Genomic DNA, 20,109 nt, shown 5'->3' on the forward strand with positions numbered 1-20,109 from the left:
GGAAAGTTCAATTTTTTTTTTTTTTTTTTTTGTCATCATCATAAAAATAAAGATTTATTTTATTATTCATATAGACATCATAAAGAAACTAAGATAAATCAAGCATTGATCAACTAGGGAATGATATAACATTTGGAATAACTATGATGAATTGAGCCAAGGGGAAAATGTGATATTATAGTTCTTTTGAATGGGTTTGAGCATCTACATTATCGTTCCAAACAAGACAAATAATAATGTAAGAAGTGATGGTACTACAATATTGCTGTTTTATCATTATTTTTCTTACGATTTTGATAATAATATGTTTCAGGCACCGGGAAACGATAAGGTGGATACACAGGATGGTTTTGGAGGACGTAAGGTGATCCATCGCCTATCATATATATGTATGTAAACAATAAGAATAAGATATGACCAAAAAAAATAAAAAAATAAAAAAATAAAAAGGATTCAAACTTATTTCTTTTTGCATACCATTATACATTGGATGAGCACACATCATGATGTATCCATCTTGAGTCGAAATCACGCCTGGACATTGATATAAAGGCATGTACGAAGATTGACCATGTGGAGGGATCATCATCATTGGATTTCGAAAGTACTAGGAATAAAAGTAAGTTATATTAGTTTCTCTTTCTTTTTTTTTTTTTTTTTTTTTGACTGCTCTTACAAGGTTATTATAACTACCATCATGAATATAATCTTGAGGTCGATTATTATCTTTAATTAATTCGAATTGTTCTCGATAAGGTTTACTGCCATATGGCCAAATAGGTTCTGAAGTATCATATCAATAACAAAAAAAGTTAGTTCATTTATATCACATTTTCTTTTGATCTTTCTTATTTTACCAATAGAGTCCAATGAGGGATAATTTTTGCGGAAAGGAGAGGCAATCATGTTATTAAGTGTGATAGGATGATCGGGTGGAGTGAGTGGAGTGAGTGGACTTGTTGGTGTAGTTGTACAAGTAGTTTCAGTGCAAGCACTAGTAGCTGTTTCATCATTGGCCTAGTTATAAATAAATTATGTGTTAATATCATTATCACATGTTTTATAAAACGTACTCTAGTAATGACAGATAATCTGGATGGTTTGAATTCGGGCGCCATAACATTGAACTTGAATTCAGGATTGTAGGTCTCTTTTTCAGTCTTGTCGCTGTTATCTTGTTGCTGTTGTTGTTGTATCTGTTTGGATGCGCTGAAGGATTGACTTTTTTGTTTTTCATGATAACTATTGTTCGAGGAGCTGATGGACTTGTTCTTGAATGGTGCTGGTTGAATACGTCCTTGCTGGTGGTAGCCGGAGTGAAATATTGGGAATCGATGATTGTTATAGCTGTTCTGTATACCTCCAGGGTTATCGATATAATTGATCAATTCAAGAGTGGTATTCTGTTGAACTGGAAGTTGTTGGATGCTTTTGGTTCCAATTCTTTGAGATGATTCTTTGTGTGGCTAATAGACAGAAAGAAGAAAGCAAAAAAGGAATGCATTGTAAGAAAAATAAAAAAAAGTGAGGCCGTGTCTATAATGGTTTTTCTTACGTTTTCAATGCGTTTGCTGGTCGTGTGTTGATATTGTAGCCTTTGATGCTCTCGAGAGTCTACATGATGGCGATATTGCTTGGTCTTTTGCTGTTGTCCATCAGTAATCATAGTAGAGTCCTGCATAGATGATTGATAATGTTGGTTTCTCTTTTCACGCTTGTTGTTATTGTTGTTGCTATTGTTGCTATTGTTATTGTTATTGTTGTTGTTGTTTTTCTTGTTATTGTTGTGATATGAGTTTCTACGTACGGATCCAGACTGTCTTCCTCGATGCCAATTTTTATGATCTTGTGATCTAAAGTTATGATCGTCCGAATCATAACGATGAGTTGTTGACTATACACAAATATAGTGTTCAATAAGTAATAGTTTCCCTTTTTCCATTTTCATATAATCTTTCTTTTTTTTTCATTCACCTCTTTTGTTTTCTCATCAGCCATATCGAGTTCAGATAGATCCAGATTTTCAATATCAGTATGTAAGTCAAGAAGATTGTCATTTGCAGTTATTTGATCCCATGACTTATCAGTGTCATTTCCGGATACCATAAGTACTTGATCTTTTTCTTTTTTTTTTTTCGAAGGGAGGAGTGAGTATAAAGATATATCAACCACAGAAAAAAAAAAGGAAATAATGACAGTAAATACATACATGTTTTGTCCATTTTTCATAAAATATTACCTTTATCTTCAGTTCCCCTCACGTTCACTTTGACAGGAGAAATATTTACAATGCTGTCTCTTTTAATAATCAATGTGCCTTGATGAATACCCCATACAACTGAAGATGCCTTGATTTCCTTTTGTGCGTCTTCCAAAACAATAGTTTCCTTAGTTAAGGAAAGAAGAGTGCCTTGAAAGCGAGTACCATGTTGAGTAGAGAGAATGACTCGATTTCCCTATAAGAATAAAAATATATAATTTAAGATTCTTTTATATTTAGTAAGTATATTATTTACAGTCATAGAGGTGATTTTATGTTTCCAATGATCGTGCCTATGCTTGCAAGCGTCCGTCGACTTGGTAGATAATTCAATTGACTTGTCATTGGTATTATTGCTTTCATATTTTTTTTTTGACATGAGGTTTGACGACCAGATAATAACAATAACAATAACAACAAGAAGAAGAAGAAGAAAAGAGAAGATTGATACACGTGAGCAAAGGAGAGAAAAAAAAAGTAAATGTATCTGTTCGTTTATTTGTTTGTTGTACCTTTTATGAAAAATAGATCTTGGGTGAGATTTTAATTGTGAAGCATCACCAGAGTTCATGGTGAAACGAGTGACAATATGATTATATAAAAAATAATAATATTAAAAAAAAGAAAAAAGAAAAAGGAAAAGGACGGAAAGAAAAAAGAATAAAAAAAAAAAAGAAGATACGCAAAAAGAGAATTTATGCCGCTACACCTGATTTTCACCAAGTATAAATTTTCCACTCAAAACGTTAACTGGATCATATAACTTAAGAAAAAGACATGTCATTATTGAAAAATAAATAAATCTCAATTGATGATTATGGATCCAAAAGAATGAATTATATATTGTCTTTTATACAAACCATGATATGCGGTGATTGAATTAGGGAAACAACCAAAAGTAAGTTTGCAAACAAAAAAAAAAAAAAAAAAGAATCGGATCTCCTCCGGGAGAGGGGCCTTCAAATTTTTTTTTTGGCTTTTGTCGCTTCAGCTTTTTTCCTTCCTTTCCTTTCCTTGACCAATACATCAAAGGTAAAGTTTAACTTCAATCCATCCATCCATCCATCCATCTATTGATTCATTTTTAACAAAATGATTTATTTTTTTTTATCTTTTCTTTTTATTATTTCTATTTAGATGCCTCCTAAATTCGATCCTTCTGAAGTAAAGATTATTTACCTTCGTGCTACTGGTAATGAATGAAAAAAAAAAAAGAGAGAGAGAAATCCGATACATTACAACAATAACGACGAACGACAATAACGATAGTGACGAACTTTTTTTTCAATTGGATAATTAACGAATGGAATAAACAATCTAACAATTATTATTATTATTATTATTATTATATATATAGGTGGTGAAGTTGGTGCTTCCAGTGCTCTTGGTAAGTTCGATATATATATTAGAAAGATGGAAGAAATAAAAATTAATGAATATTATCTTTTATATACTATTATTAGCTCCCAAGATTGGTCCTCTTGGTCTTTCCCCCAAGAAGGTTGGTGAAGATATTGCCAAGGGTACCAAGGAATGGAAAGGTCTCCGTGTCACTGTCCAATTGACCATTCAAAACCGTCAAGCTCAAGTATCTGTTGTGCCCTCTGCCTCATCTTTGGTGATCAAGGCCTTGAAGGAACCCCCACGAGACCGTAAGAAGGAAAAGAACATTAAGCATAGTGGTAACATCACTTTGGATGATGTCATTGAAATTGCCCGTACCATGCGCTACAAGTCTTATGCTCGTGAACTCTCTGGCACTGTCAAGGTAATTGAAATGAAAAATCATTTTCATCTATGATAGATCAATTCGGAATGGACAAATTGATTTTTTTTTTTTTGTTACGAGTAGGAAATCTTAGGTACTGCTCAATCAGTGGGATGCACTGTTGATGGTCAAAATCCTCAAGATATTTGCAAGGCCATTGATGCTGGTGAAGTCGAAATTCCTGTAAGTGAATGAATGATTTTAAAATTGTCAAAACTAATCTTTTCACTACTTTTTTTTTTTTTTTTTTTTTTAGGAAAAATAAATTATCTTATTTCTTCAATAATAAAAATCAATCTAGGCATCTGTAAAAATAAAACCTCTTTGTTTATCCTTTATTTGTCTCTTTGATCTTTTTGATGTTTTTATTTTATTTTTGTTTTGTATTATAAAGAGAAAGATGACATGATCAAAAAAGGTACAAAACGTCAACTTGCCACAATTGAAAAATGGGAAAACTGGATTATCCTTTTTATCCGAAACCTTGGAGAATAAAATTGGGATTTTCTTTCGTTACCTTTTTTTTTTTCTTTTTCTTTTTCTATTTTTTTTTTTTTTTTTTTTTTTTATCAAATGGAACAATCTTTAAATGAAATAGAACCATTATTAAATGATACACGAAAACATTGGTTATCTCGAATACAACGATGGCTTCATCATCATATTCTCTTGTCAGTGTCTGTGATCCTTTTTTGTCTCACCATAGGATGGCTGAGTTTCATCTTTTGGTGCCTTCCATCTGTACAAAGAGGTACCTTTTTTTTTCATTCAATTATTTACTCTAATTATTTACTTCTTTTTCTTACAACTCTTATAGGCAACAATGGATATCATGGTCATACGGTATTTGGAACTCATGGAGGTGTGGCTGTAGAGGCTGAAGAATGCTCTAACGTTGGTGTACAAAGTATGTAAGCAATACAGGTACAACAATATGTGTGTTTACAGTTTTTTTTTTTTTTCACCGGTGCTTCTTTTTCTGATAGTATTACAACAAGGTGGAAATGCCGTTGATTCAGCTATTGCTTCTGCTTTATGTATTGGTGTCATCAATAACCATGCTACAGGTAGGAACAAAAAAAAAAGGTACAATACCAATACAAAGATATATAATAACTGTTTCTTTTTTTTTTATTTTTTATTTTTCTCAAAAGGAATCGGTGGGTACGAATATAGATCAAAAGGAAACCTTTATAACACTTTACTGTCAACTAACTACTATCTGGAATTATTTTTGAAGTGGTGGATTCATGTTGATACGATCACCTAATGGCACTTATGAATTGATTGACTTTCGGGAACGTGCACCGGCAAAAGCTCATCAAGATATGTTCGTCGAGGATCCTATGCTGGCTCAAGTTGGCGCGTTATCTATTGCGACTCCTGTAAGATACTCTATTTGATATTGAAAAAGGGGAATGTTATAAGTATTCATAATCATCTGTATTACTATATAGGGTGAAATTCGAGGATTTGAACTAGCACATCGAAGGTAAAAGGAGAGTTAATTCCAGAATGATTTTGGTTATTTACTTGGTGTTTTTAGACATGGAAAACTAGAGTGGTACAAACTATTTGAACCTGCTATTCATATAGCTCGTTATGGATTTGTGGCAACCGCATTTCAAGAATCTCGTCTTGAAGTAAGTATCATTATCCAATTGAGAAAAACTTGACTTAAAATTTGTTTTCTCTTTCCTATGCACTATTTCTATAGTTAGCGGCTGACTGGATCATGGAATCTCAAGTATGGAAAGATATCTATGCACCCAATGGCACTTTGGCAAAACAAGGCGGTATTATTCGACGACCAGCGTTAGCAAATACACTTGAAACAATCGCAAAAGAAGGAGCCGATGCTTTTTACAAGGTAAAATAATAATAATAGTAATAGTAAAAATAAAAATAAAAATAAAAACGGAAGATAAATCACTTTTTTTTTTTTTTTTTTTTTTTTGAACGATGAACTATTTAGGGACCAATAGCAGAACAAATGATTCGAATGATTCAAGAAAATGGAGGAATTCTTAGTATGGAAGATCTGGCATCGTACAAGGCAATTATTCGACCTACCATTAATACATATTATCATGGACGAAAAGTCACCACGGGAACATCACCTACAAGTGGACCAATGATATTATCGGTTTTAAATCTTTTGGAACGATATAATCTTCGTGTGCAAGGGCAAACAGCGCTAAATATACATCGATTACTGGAGGCTTTCAAGTTTGGATATGCTTTTAGAACTGAAATGGGAGATCCTGATTACCTTGATAATGAGGACCGAATGCATCAAATCATCTCAAAAGAATGGGCTTCTCTTGTTAGAAAAAATATATCTGATGTAAGTTTTAATCAAAAGGATATATTTATTATCTTGCTTACCTTATTTTTTTTTTCATATGTCAACTTTAGGAAAAAACCTTTGAACCATCCTATTATCAACCAAAATACGATCATATCGACTCTCATGGGACAATGCATCTTTCTGTAATAGATGAAAATGATGGTGCGGTTGCTTTAACATCTACTGTGAACCTTTTATTTGGATCAAGACTGATGGATGCAGTTACTGGAGTGATCTTCAATGATCAAATGGATGATTTTTCCATTCCTGGGTAAGCAGATCTATTTATATCTTATGCATTGATGAATAAACTAACAAGATTTTATACTTCTTATAGCACGCCGAATATGTTTGGGCTTTCTCCAAGTAAAAATAATTATGTTGGTAAGTCTATTATAAGTTATCAAATAAAGGTTTCTGATACAAGCACTTTTTTAATTATCTTAGCACCTGGGAAACGACCTTTATCTTCTATTACACCTGTGATTGTGGAATATGATACATCTCTGGAATTGGTGCTTGGAGGCTCAGGTGGATCTACCATTCCAACATCAACATTGAATGTAAGTGTGTACATATTTTATGAAAAGTAGAATAAAACCTTCTCTAGTGATTGATTTCTTTTTCATTTAGGTATTATTAAATGTATTGGATTATCATAAGGATTTATATGAAGCGACTGAATCTTCACGATTTCACCATCAGCTTATACCTAATTTGGCTATTGTGGAAGATGATCAAGATGTATTTTTGATGGAAGCATTAAAGGATCGTGGACATCAGGTATTAAAAAAATAAAGACTCAATACTCAAGATAGGGTTTCATTTCATCTTTTTTTTTTGATTTAGGTGTTTTTGCTACCTCCTGAATGGCATATATCTGCGGTTCAAAGCGTTCAAAGATTCCCTAATGGCAAGATTGCTGCGGTGAGTGATCCAAGAAAACAAGGTCTGGCTGCTGCTTATTAGATATAGAGAGTGCTTTTTTTTGGATGTTTGACAATAAAAAAGAACAGGACGCATGGATCTTTTTTTTTTATATTCTTTATTTGTTTATACTATATTGTAATTTTGAATGTACATGAATAAACCCTATTTTGTATTATATATAAATGGATAGACTTTATTAACGATTTGATGGGGAGGGAAAATATCAACAAAAAAAAAAAAGAATACCTAAAAATAAGTAAGGACAAAAATTAGACAATTATTGTAGAAACAAGGAAGGATAATAAATAATTATAGGTGATAGATAATAATAGATAATCATAATAATAATACTAATAAAAATAATAATACTAATAAAAATAATAAAAGAAGGGAATCAGGAACGTGTGGGAATCCAAGAATAACTTGATTTTGATGAAGGGATACGAGAATTTTGTTTGGATGGTTGCCGAGGGATGGAAGTAGAGAAACGAGGAGCACGAGGTAAGAAGGACCGGAGTAAAGGACGTGATGGTACCTTCTTGATAGGTGAGCTAGGATCATCGCCACCACCATTGATTGTATGATCGTCATCGTCATCATCATCATATAAAACCTCTTCTTTATCATTCTTGTCTGCGGTAGTGTTGAGCATGGGTTGAGAAGTCACTAATGGATGTTGTTTACGTTGCTGTCGACGCCGTTGTCCTTTTTGTTCAAGAACTGATTTTGATGTAACATGATCATCCACTTTGGTTGTCATCATAGAAGTGGACTTTTTGACTTGCTTTTTAGATGGAGATGAAGCATGAGAGCGATGATGGCGACATCGATGATGGTGATTGCGGTGATGTCGATAGGAAGTTGGAAAAGAAGAATGGTAACAATGTGGTCGAGAAAAACAGGATGAAGATGGCGAAGGTGATGTTGAACAACAAGCTGATACTGGTAATATAATTGGAGCTGATGATGTGTGCGTACATGCGTGATGACCATGACAATATGGATGATGATGATGTTGTTGTCGTTGTTGTTGCAATTGATGAGATTGGCAGCTATGTGGCGTCGCAGGGATGGATGATGATAATGTATTGCAACATGATGGTGATGATGGTGATGATGACGATGATGATGATAGTAATGCGTTTGTCATAGTTGAGTTGTTACAAGGAGTACTGTTTGAATGGCACGTGCATGTACCATTTCCAGAACATAAAGCTAATGCTGATCCATGATGATGGCGACTATGTTGATGGTTGTGTTGGCTATGCATGATGCAATCATGTGAATGTTTGTGCGAATGATCGACGTCGAATGGTCTTTCCGTTTTCCCGCCATCTTCATTGTTGGTGGTACGTGCTGATCTGCTTTCATGTTGATCTGCATTGTTGTCATCCAGTTGTTTCTTCAAGTTGGTGGGATTTTTCAATTCATCATCGTTTTCTAATGAGAGACTTGAGGAGGAGGAGGAAGCTGATAATGAGGTAGACATGGTTGGGAGTGAGTATCGGCGACGACGACGTGCTTGACGTGATTTCTTCATTTGTTTCAATTCGGCTTGTTGATGCATTTTTGTTGGCAAGTGTTCTACCAAGGATGGTATTTCCAGTTTTTCGTCTAGTCCATTATTTTTCTTCTGTGCAGCCAATGGTATGTTTTCCTTATTGTTTTCAATGTTGTTCACACTACAGGAAGAATTTGATTTCATCACATCGTCATCGCTATTATTTCCATGAGTATTGTTGATTGTTTCCACAGAAGTAGCTGATTTTTTATTTTGATTCCTAGATAATGATGATGATGATGATGATGATGATGTTGACGTTGATGATGATGAAGATAGTGAAGATGCTATGGTTGAAGATGGTTCATTGGAAGGCGAATGAGATGAAGGTAAAAAAGATGGCGGTAAATTGGTACCACTGGCGGGTATGCTTGAATCTGTTGCATTGGAGGGGTCGATTCCTACAGTGACGCTAGTTTCTTTTGGTTTCTTGGTGATTTGCTGTTGAGGTATTTCTGGAGTTGGACTGGGTGGTGACAGTTGAGGCTGATAGGCACGAGGTAAACCAGACATCGACTTTCTATTTTGTTGGGTGCTAATACTTGGCTGCAAGGAACCATCCATGAGAGGAGAACGCAACAGAACACCAGAGCCAAAATTCATTCTGTCCATCATACCATATTGCTTTGGATGAAGATACTGTCCAAAACCACCATATACAGATACCGATCGAGGAAAGATATGCTTGTGATTGTTTGTATTTTCCATCTGGTACGAAGTTGCTGGATGGATTCCTATTTGTGATTGTTGTTGATGTTGTTGTTGAATAGTGTTCAATTGAACTGGATTGTATGGAGGCAAGATGATATCGGATTGATACGGAAATAAAGGGCGTTGTTGCCATTGTTGCTGTTGTATATAATCAGTTGCAAACGGTGCTAAAGGTGTTGCTCCAACGACGCTTCCACCATTTCCAGAAGCTGCAGCGACACTACCAGGGGAAGAAGAAGCATGATATATATCCGTCATCATAGAAGAAGAACGCACGATAGAGTTTGAAGGTACAGAAGAAGCAGGAGGTGTAGCCAGACTATAGGAGGTGTTAGAAGCAGGGATAAAGGATCCAGGTTGCTGATGCTGCGATTGATGAGAAAAAGGCGACATGGAGTCCAATGGATTTAACACGGGCATGGATGGTGAAGCAAGATAGTGACGCATAACTTGATTCCTTTTTTTATGTTGAGTCTGATAATTGGATTGACTTTGCTGATTTTGTGATTGTTGAAGCTGATCCATTTGTTGTTGACTAGGTAAGGTATTTGGAAGCATAGAGCGACGACATTCCTGACGATGGCGTTCCTTCATCCGAGACATAAATACGTCGGTTGATACAGTATTTGTTTGTATACACTTTCGCTTTTCTTGAATATTTTCTTGAGATCGTTTTGATGAAGAAACAGATGGTGTTGGACGATGATGTTGTGAACGTTGTAGCACGATATTTTGTTGTTGTCGATTATGATCAGAAGTGTCCATAGGTAAATCTGTATCTGGACCACTAGAAGAATCAGAATCATCGGATTCAATAGATGCATGAGGTGTCGTCATTGAATTTTCATTGTGAACGGTTGTTGAAGATATCAAAGCGGTGGGTGATGATGATGATGGGTTGATATTTGAAGGAGTTGATGCAGGTCTAGGGGTAACCAATATGGAACTGGCAGAATGAGGAGCTGAGGAAGGAGATTCAGGAGGTGGTTGATTAGTTTCAATGCAGAATGAACTTTGATTAGCTTCGTTCTGTTGGTAAATACTAGATTCATTGTTTCCTTGTAATAGTGTGTTTGTTTGGTTTTGTTGATAATCATCAGGGAGGGTTTGATTTTCAATCCATGAATCCAAGTGGCGTACTGACGAAGATGGTGGCAAATCAGGAGCTATACCGAAGTAAAACATGTTTCATTAGTTCGTTGAATATCAATAACATTATTTCTTTTTTTTTTTTTTTTTTTTTTTTTTTTTTTACCTTGAATTAAATTTTCATTTTTTGTTTGATCTTGAAGTCCTTTTAGTACATCATCAAGAAGACTACTTTGAGTAAATATCATAGCTTCATCTGATTTGTTGAAATCCGTGATCGTATTGGATAAGAATTGTTGTCGAGTATCTTCGTCTGATAAATTATTGTTGAGTACTGAATAAGAAATTGAATCTGATTTCTTTTTCTTTTTGAATAAATTTCGAAATAATCTTTCCATTATATAAAAATATTAAGATTTGAATACAAAAAAAAAAAAAAAGAAAAGAAATAAAAAAAAAGAAAAAAAAAGTGTGAACTAAGAGAAAGAGAAACACGTTAATTACAAAATCGAAAAAAAGTCTGACCGCCCTCAATTAAAAACAATTTTCACAACCCGCTTTATTATGCAATACCCCTTCTTAGTTTGGTTGTATATGTGTGTATCTTGCATATTCTATTATTTATCTTCAACTGTTGTCGTTCATTCCTTTTGGATTAAAATAAATAATCATAAAAAAATCAATTCAAGGGAAGTATTATTAAAGAATAAATCAATCTATACCAGTTTTTATAATTCGGCACGAGACAATAAGAAAAAAAAAAAAAAAAAAACAGGTCTTATCAGGACTTTATATTACAAGTGGTAGTTTTTTTTTCTATTTTTCCTAAATTGTCTCCTATTGGGAATATTCTCCTTTTTATAGCAATAAGCTTTTCAATCATATTGGATAGTCTTTGGACTTTCAATTTCCGACTTCTTCTTTTTTCATACAAAGTTCGACCCCTCTCTCAATCTTTTTATCTTTTTATCTTTTTCTATTTTCTTTCTTTTTCTCCTCTACATGTTTATAAACAATTACTTTTATTGAAACTATCATTCATTTCATATATCCCTTTGTATAAAACTCTTTCTTTATTCAATCTTCTAAACTACCATTATTAAATGACATCCAGCTAAAAGGTAAATCATAACATGCAAAATGGCTCAACACGCTTACATATGCACTTCTGCGACTGCTCTTGTAAAGGTAAGGAGAAAATATAAAAATATAAGAGACAACAATTAACTTGTTACATGACTAATCTATTTTTTTTTTTTAAAAAAAAAAAGAAGTTCATCCGTTTAACATTATATAGATTTGTATATTTTATGGACTAAGTTACTGACTCTACTATACTGGAAATAAATAGTTACCAAAATGTGTTTAATAGAATGTAAGTAGGATCCAAGAAAAAAAAAAAAGGAAAGAAAAAAGGGAAAGGGAAAGGGGGGGGAAGGATGATGATAGTTTAACAAAAAGGAAAAAACTTTACTAGTGTTGAAATTTATTTGATCCAATGATAATGGTCATAGGGTTATTGAAAATGATGATGCATTATTAACTTATATTCTTTGACTTATACAATTTTTTAGGAGTGTATCTGCATGCCAACGTTGAGGAATATTATTACGATTTGAACGAACAAATATATCAATGCAGGGACTGATGGTGGATAAACTTGTGGTAAATATATATACATTGTTTAACCTTGCCACACTTTTTTATTTTTAGATTTTCCCAGAATTTACAAGACAATGACGAATCCACTTGGTCATTTCCTTTTTGGTTTTTTGTCCTTTTGACTTTTATTAGTTGATGGTTGTACTGTTTCATCTTTTTTTGCCCTTTATGTATTTATCTCCCTTAGTCTATAGTATCATCATTTTCATTCTATTAGTATATCTCACAATAAAATGTAAATTTTGTCTCATCTGGTGACTCCTTTTTTTTTTTTTTTATCTGTACAGGTTGATATCATCCTTATATATATATATATATATATATATATATATAAATGATGATGATGACGATGAAGATAGTTGTATTGTTTAGTTTCTATTGTTATGAAAAATGGTCAATGCGTCATCTTTTATTAAATGTGTATATAATGCATTGTTGTTGTGTTTTCACATCAGCGCCATGATCGATATTATTATTAATATATGGTAAAAAAAAAAAAAAAAAGGTTACACTTAACCATAGCCATTTGTGGAATGGAAAAACCCTGACCGAATCAAGTGAACAATGAATCAAAAGCTTTTGCTTGTATTATATATTGAACCTCTCATCTGACAACAATCTAAAAGGTCAAACAATGTATGATTATATTCTGGAACATGCTTTTCATATATCTACTAAAAAAAAAAAAAAGAAACTTATGTTTAAGACCATATAATCATCATCTTATTCATAAGTCACTAAATCATTCTGTTTAAAAAAAAACCATCATGTTGAAAGAGAACTCATTTGAATAGTCATATAATCAGGTTGTACAAGTGTACAGTACAAAAGAAACAGAGAGACGTTTTTCATTTCATCTTATCTTACCGTATTCCAGTGATGATCTAATAGGATACTCTTCTGATTGTCGCAATTTTCTTTTTCACTTCGCTTTTACTACGGAATTTCGGCACATGAACTCATAGTAGTAAAATCATGTTGCCTAATAACTAATCTTTAAAAGCCAAGCCGTGTAACAAAGCAACTTGTAAGGAGGATGATTTTTTCCCTTAAAAAAAAAAGAAGATATTTTATTGAATAAGTATATAAATAATGGAATATAATAGGTAGGCTTAGGTGGAAAGTAAGGTGTTGTCAAAAAAGAATTCCATATTCACAGTAAGATTAGAAAAAAAAAAAAAAAGGGGGGGGAGATGTTCAACTGAGTTTTAATTACTGAGTGTCCACAGAGATAAAAATAAGATTGGTTCCAAATATTTCTTACCTCTTTCTTTCACTTTTTTTTCTTTTCTCTCATTTTTTTTTTTTCATTCACTTTTTTATCTTTTCTTTCTTTTTTTGGAAAAATAAATATTATCCTTTATATTGATTTTTACTTTTTATCTATTGCGTTGTTATTGATCCCACTTTTGTTGATTGTCAACACGTTATGGGCGCACAACAAAGCAAACCGAAACGTCGTCAAAAATATATCAAATCAACTCAACCTACAATAAAAAATATATCACCAATATCAAAGTCATCATCTTCACAACAATCTTTAACTTCATCCACTTTTCAACAACAAACAAATGGCATGATGACAGAACAACAACTCATAACCAGGACTCCTAATACTAATGAAAACAATGACAAACATAATAATGCGATCGATGAAAATCAACAAACAAATACTTGGATTAATCGTTTTGTGGAACCAGATTCACTGACATTACAGCTCTATTTGGATCAACGTACAATGGCCGATCTGTTTGTTGATGGTGATTTTGACGATATGCCCGATTTTTATGATGTCGAATCCACAATCTCATCCCAACATTCAAATCTTTTTTCTACTTTATCATCTATTACACCATCATCCATCTCTTCTATCTCTTCAGTACAAATCGACAATCACAAATCTTCTTCTTCTTATTTACTACGCCAATCATCATCAACTCAATCAACATTTATCGCAGCATTAGATGATGATTTTATCACTACAAACGACAATAGACTTGAAACTTTTGATGACTTACTGGCACTAGCTGAACAAAACAATCGAGTGGAATTAGCATATTGTGTCGCAGTTTGCTACTATCGTGGTTGGTACAATGTCCAAGTAGATTATGAAAAAGCATTCCATTGGTTTGAACAAGCTGCTATCTTGGGAAATTATCAATATCAACAAAAATCTGGTTTTACTGCGGAAAAGGATGACAAGATGGATATCCTCCCTTTGGTGGCACTGGCTCAATACCGTACTGGGAAAATGTTGTTACAACAGGATGACAACAATCGTGCATGGTATTATCTTAATTTGGCAGCGAAAAATGGCAATAGTCGTGCGGAGTACCTAGTTGGTTGGCAAGCTGAAAAGAGGGAAAATGATATACAAAAGGCTTTCTATTGGTACCTCTCCTCTTGGCGTCATGGATTAGTCGAGGCTCAAGCTGCGTTGGGATGTCTGCTGATCAATCATGCTACCACTTCTCTTACCATGGATCTTGGTGGACTCTCTATCTCTGGATTGTCGTCGGTGATGTCGCGCGATCAACAAGCTTTATATCTCCTGGAAGATGCAGCGAAAAAGGTAATTGACTTTTGAAACATTCTATTGTTTTCTTTCTTTCTTTTTTTTTTTTTTTTTTTTTTTTTTTTTTTTTTTTTTTTTTTTTTTTTTTTTTTTTTTTTTTTTTTTTATGTGGATGGTTTACCGCGCAAAAAAGTATGTACACGTGGTTGGTTAGTTGACTTTTCGCACTTTCTTTTTTGATCTTGTGACCTCCACTTTTTTTTTTTTTTTTTTTGTGATCATATCTGTCATTTGAACTAATGGTTATATTTATCATCATCATAGGACAATTTAACTGCTCTGCTACAACTTGGATCTCTTTATACTGAAGGAAAACATGTGGAACGAAATACAAGTCTAGCAATTGTATATTACAAAAAGGCATCGACTCTAGTGGATTTAGACAATGCAAATTATCAAGTTATCCATTACATGCTTGGACGTGAATATAGATATTTGGATGGAAATCGTACCTTTGATTCATCACTGGTTAGCTATCAAGATGGAACTACTCATTATCATCAACAAGCTATAAAACATTTTGAACTTGCCTGTACCCCTCTCAAGGACGGTGGAAATGGATATGCTTTAGCTCAACGATCATTGGGTCATATGTATTATATTGATACTAACAAGAATGATTCCGTTAGACTCTTACACAAGCAAAAGGCTCACGATCTATTTGAAAAAGCTGCAGCTCAAGGTGATGTTACAGCCATGGGATTTTTGGGTGAACAGTATGAACGTGGTATTGGATGCAAGCAAGATATGGAAAAAGCTTTATTTTATTACCGACAAGCAATGGAAACTGGTTCCTCAGTAGGTGAATTGGCATTGGCACTTCTACTTCATCGTATGGAAAGATATCAAGAAGCTTATCAACATTTTACTCAAATTGCAAATCAACCCTCTATGGCGACAAAGCTAATCAAGGAAACAAAAATCAGTGAACAAACAACCGCTGACCGGTCATCTTATCAAATTTTATTAGAGCAAGATATTTCCAAAACTAAATGTCGTGCGCAATATATGGTGGCAAGATATCTTCATAATGGCTGGGGTGGCTGCATAAAGGATCCAATCAAGGCTTTCTTCGATCTTGTCCATTTGGCTGACGTGGATGAGTTTGCTCCTGCTTATTACTGGGTCGCAATTGGCTACAAGGATGGTGTCACTGCAGAATCAAAGGCGGATGATCATCATCATATGGAAGTACAACCTGATTTGATGCGTGCGCTTGGCTATTTTGAAAAGGCTGCTCTACTCAACAATGATCAAGATGCTCAAATGCAATTGGCTACTATGTGCTCCAATGGATTTAATTACTCTACAACACCAACTGGAACTATCAAACATTACAAGGATCGTGCGGCTGCTTTGAAATGGTATATGATGGCTGCTGATCAACATAAAAACGCAGCAGCTCAATATTGTACAGGGATTTATTATGCAAAAGGATTAGCCCCATTGGATGGCAAGGATGTGGTCAAGGCAGAAGCATACTATGAAGCATCAGCAAAACAAGGTTATACTTTAGCTATGGTCCAACTCGCTCAACTTATTATACAAGAAACTGCAAGTATTAATGGTGATGACGACTGGTTAGATGACACTTTTACAAGACAACGTTACAATAAAGCTTTTGATTGGTTGATGGTGGCAACTAAAAAACAGGAACCTGGTGCTTATCGTGAATTGGCTCACATGTATGAAAAAGGTTATCATCCAGGTCTGATAGATGATACTCGTTATCAAAAAGGATTCACTCTTTTGGAACATCCTCTTCTTACCAATGATGCTCAAGCTTGGTGTGCAAAATCTCGTTATTATGAACATGGTTGGTTTGTTGATCAAGATCTGGAACAATCAGTGGCTTGTTTGGAACAAGCTGTAAAACTCAATTACCTCAAGTAAGTGATCAATTTTAAAAAGAATTAAAAGAAATTTATTGATTTTTTTTTTTTTTTTGGTGCTCATTCATTTATTTTTTAGGGCTGATTTGTATATAGCTGAACTTTATGAAAGAAATGGAAAGAATGATCATGCTTTGTCAAAATATCATGATATTATCAAGAAACATCCTCTACGATCTCAAGTTGGTTGGTTTTCCCGATTAAATCTTTGTCGAATGCTGGTTCACTCTAATTCTTCTACCTCTCTCTCAGAACAACATCTTATTCTTGGATGGTTACACGAAATGACCGATCAAAATGCAGGTGAAGCCTCCATCGAGCCTTTACTGTTATTGGGTAAGTCAAAAAAAAAAAAAAAAAGGAATCATGCGACGAACTTAACTCATCTTGTTTCTAAATTTAAAACTAGCCACTTGCTATGAAGTTGGTTTTGGTACTTCCCAGAATCTGACAGAAGCCAAATTATTTTATGAAAAAGCTACCAAGATCAAACATTCTTCCATCAATAACCAAGTTCATTGGCCTCAGCAAAATGCATACTTTTATTTGGCAAAACTTTGTGTCGAACAACATCTATACGATGAAGCTTTTTCTTACTTCAAACAATTGGAATTGAATCTCAATCGCATGAATCGTCATTCCCCTGAAACAAGACGTCATGCCAGACAAGTGCGGTATTACTTAGGTAACGAGACTATATATATATATTACATAGAAAAAAGCAATTACTGACATACCCTCTCTTATTATTTTTATTCCTTTTTTCTTTTTTTTAAAAAAAATGGATGATTGTTAGGTTATCTACTACTCAATGGATATGGAACATCGAAGGATGAAGAAAAAGGTATCCACTGGTTGACTCAAGCTGCCGATGAAGGTGAAGGTGATGCATGTTACACACTTGGAAAGTTGTATTTGGAAAAGAAGCAACATGATGATGACAATTATGTTCAAGAAGCGTCTAAACGATTTGATCAAGGAGTTTCCTCTGGACATCCTGGATGTATGCGGGAATTGGCACTAATTATACAACAAGAACATCAAGCAGATAAAGATTGGGACGGCATGGAAACATATGATTTGCTGGAACAAGCTCAAAGATTAGGTGATGTCGAAGCATTGGTGCGTATGGCAGTGGCAGTACAATATGGTCTTGGCACAGTCATCAAGAAGGGAAATACAACCATGGCTTTAGGATGGTACCGTGCTGCAGCTCAACAAGGACATCCAAAGGCAGCAGTATATGCAGCAGTGGCATTTCATGAATTACAACAACATGATCTGGCGGTGGAATGGTTTCAGATGCAACCTGAAAGTTTAGTATCAAAAGTTTGGTTAGCATTTTATCGACTCAAAGGTGTTGGTGGTTTAGTGGCTGATCCTGTGCAAGCATTTTCTCAACTGGTGCAAATAGTTAATGACTTCAAATTTGATCAACAGAACGATATAGGAGATCGAAATGCTCTTGGTTTGGCCTACTATTTGGTGGGAAGATGTTATGAAGAAGGTGAAGGAACTGAAATAGATGGTAGCAAAGCGATGATATATTACGAATTGGCTAAACAACGTACTCAAGATGTGGAAGCGACATATCGATTAGGAGCACTTTTATTCCAACAATATCCTGATGATGATGACGAAAGTAGCATAGTAGAACAGCAACAACGGGCATTTGAATGTTTTGATACAGCAGCATCAAAAGGGAACTTGGAAGCAAAATATATGGTTGGTGTGTATCATGCTCGTGGTCTTGGTGGCATGGCTCCTGATAATGCTGCCGCGCAAATTCATCTTCAACGAGCTATACGAGATGGGCATACTCGAGCTATATTGGAATTAGGACATGTATTATGGTCAACCAAAAACTTCAACAAAGCTATTACTCAATTCAAGAAAGCAGCCGAACTCAAGATTCCTGAAGCATCATACCATTTAGGCCGACTTTATCATGAAGGTGTACGTGATCGTTCTTCTTCTGGACATGGTACTTCAAGCAAAGGTGCCACTCAAATGATGATTATTCCTCAAGATTACCATCAAGCATTCTTTTATTTTATGAAGGCGGTGGAACAAGAACATGCCATGGCAACCATGATGATTGGTATTTATTATCAAGAAGGACATGATGCAGCTTTCCATCCTGTAGACCTTATGAAAGCTTTGCACTACTACAAATTGGCCTATGAACGTCTTGATGGTGGTAGCGATAGACATATGGTGGAACTAGCTATTGCCAAGCTCCTGCATACAATGGCTGAACAAGATGATGACGAATCAGATAAATATCATCAAATGGCATTCGATTGGTTCCTTCAAGCAAGTCCGATTGGTCAAGATAGACAAGACAATGATCGTTCAATGGAACAAATTATCGGTACATATGATGAACGTACAGACAAACAACAACCACTTTATGAAGCTCAAATGATGGTGGCATTTTATTATCTGAATGGATGGGGCTCTATTGAAAAGGATCAACCACGTGGATTTGAATTACTTTTGGATGCGGCCAACCATGGTGCTTCGATTGCATTTATAGATGTAGCCAAATGTTATGAAAATGGAATTGGTGTCGAAGAAGATAAATCACAGGCGTATCACTATTGGTCTTTTGCAGCAGATATGAATCTTGTGGAAGCCATGGATAGGGTTAGTTTGTATCATCGTGAAGGATGGGGTGGTTTGACGCCGGATGATGACACTGCAGATATTTGGGAAGCCAAGGCCAACTTATTACGACAACATGGTGATTCTGATCGCGACTCCAGTATATATACGACATCCTCCTCCAATACTTCAACCTATTGATTGTATGCACACATATATACATACACACATATTTATATTCAAACACACATACACACACACACATTCGTTTATATATATATCTTGACTTATTTTTATTATCATTTTCAAACACACAAACACACAAACACACAAACACACAAACACCACTCGTTTATATGTATATTGATTTATTTGTTATTATCACCTTTTTTTTTTTTCTTTTACTTTATATTCAATACCCCTAGTTTATTCCTTTGTATCTTGATATTTATACTGTTTTTATGTACATTAATATCCCTTACCCTTCGTTTTTAATTTATATCATATAATAAAAATTGAATAATGATCTTTTTAATATATGTATTGATGATATTGACGGTATTGATATATATGGATATACGACTGTGTAGATGTGTAATGAATTGTGGTTATATAATGGGTTAAATAACGATGATTAAACGATAGAGCACAACGTCAATGTGGCCCAAGTCTCCAAAAAAGTCTCTAAGTGTCAGATCAAGCTT

General features: G+C 34.4%; 5 protein-coding genes across 5 annotated transcripts; 3 read left to right on the forward strand and 2 right to left on the reverse strand.

The window, feature by feature from the left end:
- Positions 1–175: 175 nt before the first annotated feature.
- Positions 176–2,850, reverse strand: BX664DRAFT_356285 (uncharacterized protein; the record flags this gene model as incomplete). Its single annotated transcript, XM_051547873.1, has 10 exons — positions 2,517–2,850; positions 2,240–2,456; positions 1,975–2,123; positions 1,556–1,894; positions 1,074–1,466; positions 858–1,017; positions 677–783; positions 478–607; positions 290–376; positions 176–204 (listed from the first exon to the last, which is right to left on the reverse strand). Exons 1-10 carry the CDS (start codon positions 2,829–2,831, stop codon positions 176–178), a joined length of 1,926 nt encoding a protein of 641 aa, XP_051403228.1. The 5' UTR covers positions 2,832–2,850.
- A 439-nt stretch (positions 2,851–3,289) lies between these two features.
- BX664DRAFT_275444 (60S ribosomal protein L12) lies at positions 3,290–4,365 on the forward strand. Its single transcript, XM_051541283.1, has 5 exons — positions 3,290–3,452; positions 3,618–3,647; positions 3,724–4,028; positions 4,113–4,211; positions 4,285–4,365. The coding sequence occupies exons 1-5, from the start codon at positions 3,398–3,400 to the stop codon at positions 4,291–4,293; spliced, it is 498 nt and encodes a 165-aa protein (XP_051403229.1). The 5' UTR covers positions 3,290–3,397; the 3' UTR covers positions 4,294–4,365.
- Positions 4,366–4,585: 220 nt separating this feature from the next.
- On the forward strand, positions 4,586–7,480 carry BX664DRAFT_325362 (gamma-glutamyltransferase). The gene is made up of 13 exons (XM_051544009.1): positions 4,586–4,779; positions 4,846–4,935; positions 5,015–5,095; positions 5,183–5,192; positions 5,269–5,413; positions 5,486–5,520; positions 5,575–5,671; positions 5,746–5,898; positions 6,004–6,375; positions 6,447–6,649; positions 6,716–6,762; positions 6,826–6,941; positions 7,012–7,480. Exons 1-13 carry the CDS (start codon positions 4,602–4,604, stop codon positions 7,174–7,176), a joined length of 1,692 nt encoding a protein of 563 aa, XP_051403230.1. The 5' UTR covers positions 4,586–4,601; the 3' UTR covers positions 7,177–7,480.
- A 124-nt stretch (positions 7,481–7,604) lies between these two features.
- BX664DRAFT_325363 (uncharacterized protein) lies at positions 7,605–8,539 on the reverse strand. The gene is given in 2 exon segments (XM_051544010.1): positions 7,605–7,653; positions 7,672–8,539. 1 exon segment carries the CDS (start codon positions 8,456–8,458, stop codon positions 7,703–7,705), a length of 756 nt encoding a protein of 251 aa, XP_051403231.1. The 5' UTR covers positions 8,459–8,539; the 3' UTR covers positions 7,605–7,653; positions 7,672–7,702.
- A 5,013-nt stretch (positions 8,540–13,552) lies between these two features.
- Positions 13,553–19,750, forward strand: BX664DRAFT_325369 (uncharacterized protein). The gene is made up of 5 exons (XM_051544011.1): positions 13,553–14,903; positions 15,171–16,795; positions 16,878–17,134; positions 17,208–17,483; positions 17,595–19,750. Exons 1-5 carry the CDS (start codon positions 13,761–13,763, stop codon positions 19,604–19,606), a joined length of 5,313 nt encoding a protein of 1,770 aa, XP_051403232.1. The 5' UTR covers positions 13,553–13,760; the 3' UTR covers positions 19,607–19,750.
- Positions 19,751–20,109: the final 359 nt, after the last annotated feature.

This window comes from Halteromyces radiatus (assembly GCF_025201355.1).
Source record: "Halteromyces radiatus strain CBS 162.75 chromosome Unknown BX664scaffold_2, whole genome shotgun sequence".
NCBI lineage: Eukaryota > Fungi > Mucoromycota > Mucoromycetes > Mucorales > Cunninghamellaceae > Halteromyces > Halteromyces radiatus.

Bases quoted from the DNA above. Each gene is read 5' to 3' on its own strand.
- BX664DRAFT_275444 (XM_051541283.1), top strand. From the start codon at position 3,398: ATGCCTCCTAAATTCGATCCTTCTGAAGTAAAGATTATTTACCTTCGT. The intron at 3,648-3,723 runs GTAAGTTCGATA...TACTATTATTAG, and splicing joins TGGTGCTTCCAGTGCTCTTG to CTCCCAAGATTGGTCCTCTT. The intron at 4,029-4,112 runs GTAATTGAAATG...TGTTACGAGTAG, and splicing joins AACTCTCTGGCACTGTCAAG to GAAATCTTAGGTACTGCTCA.
- BX664DRAFT_325363 (XM_051544010.1), bottom strand. From the start codon at position 8,458: ATGACAAACGCATTACTATCATCATCATCGTCATCATCACCATCATCA.
- BX664DRAFT_325369 (XM_051544011.1), top strand. From the start codon at position 13,761: ATGGGCGCACAACAAAGCAAACCGAAACGTCGTCAAAAATATATCAAA. The intron at 14,904-15,170 runs GTAATTGACTTT...TCATCATCATAG, and splicing joins TGGAAGATGCAGCGAAAAAG to GACAATTTAACTGCTCTGCT. The intron at 16,796-16,877 runs GTAAGTGATCAA...TTTATTTTTTAG, and splicing joins GTAAAACTCAATTACCTCAA to GGCTGATTTGTATATAGCTG.
- BX664DRAFT_325362 (XM_051544009.1), top strand. From the start codon at position 4,602: ATGGAACAATCTTTAAATGAAATAGAACCATTATTAAATGATACACGA. The intron at 4,936-5,014 runs GTATGTAAGCAA...TTTTTCTGATAG, and splicing joins CTCTAACGTTGGTGTACAAA to TATTACAACAAGGTGGAAAT. The intron at 6,942-7,011 runs GTAAGTGTGTAC...TTTTTCATTTAG, and splicing joins TTCCAACATCAACATTGAAT to GTATTATTAAATGTATTGGA.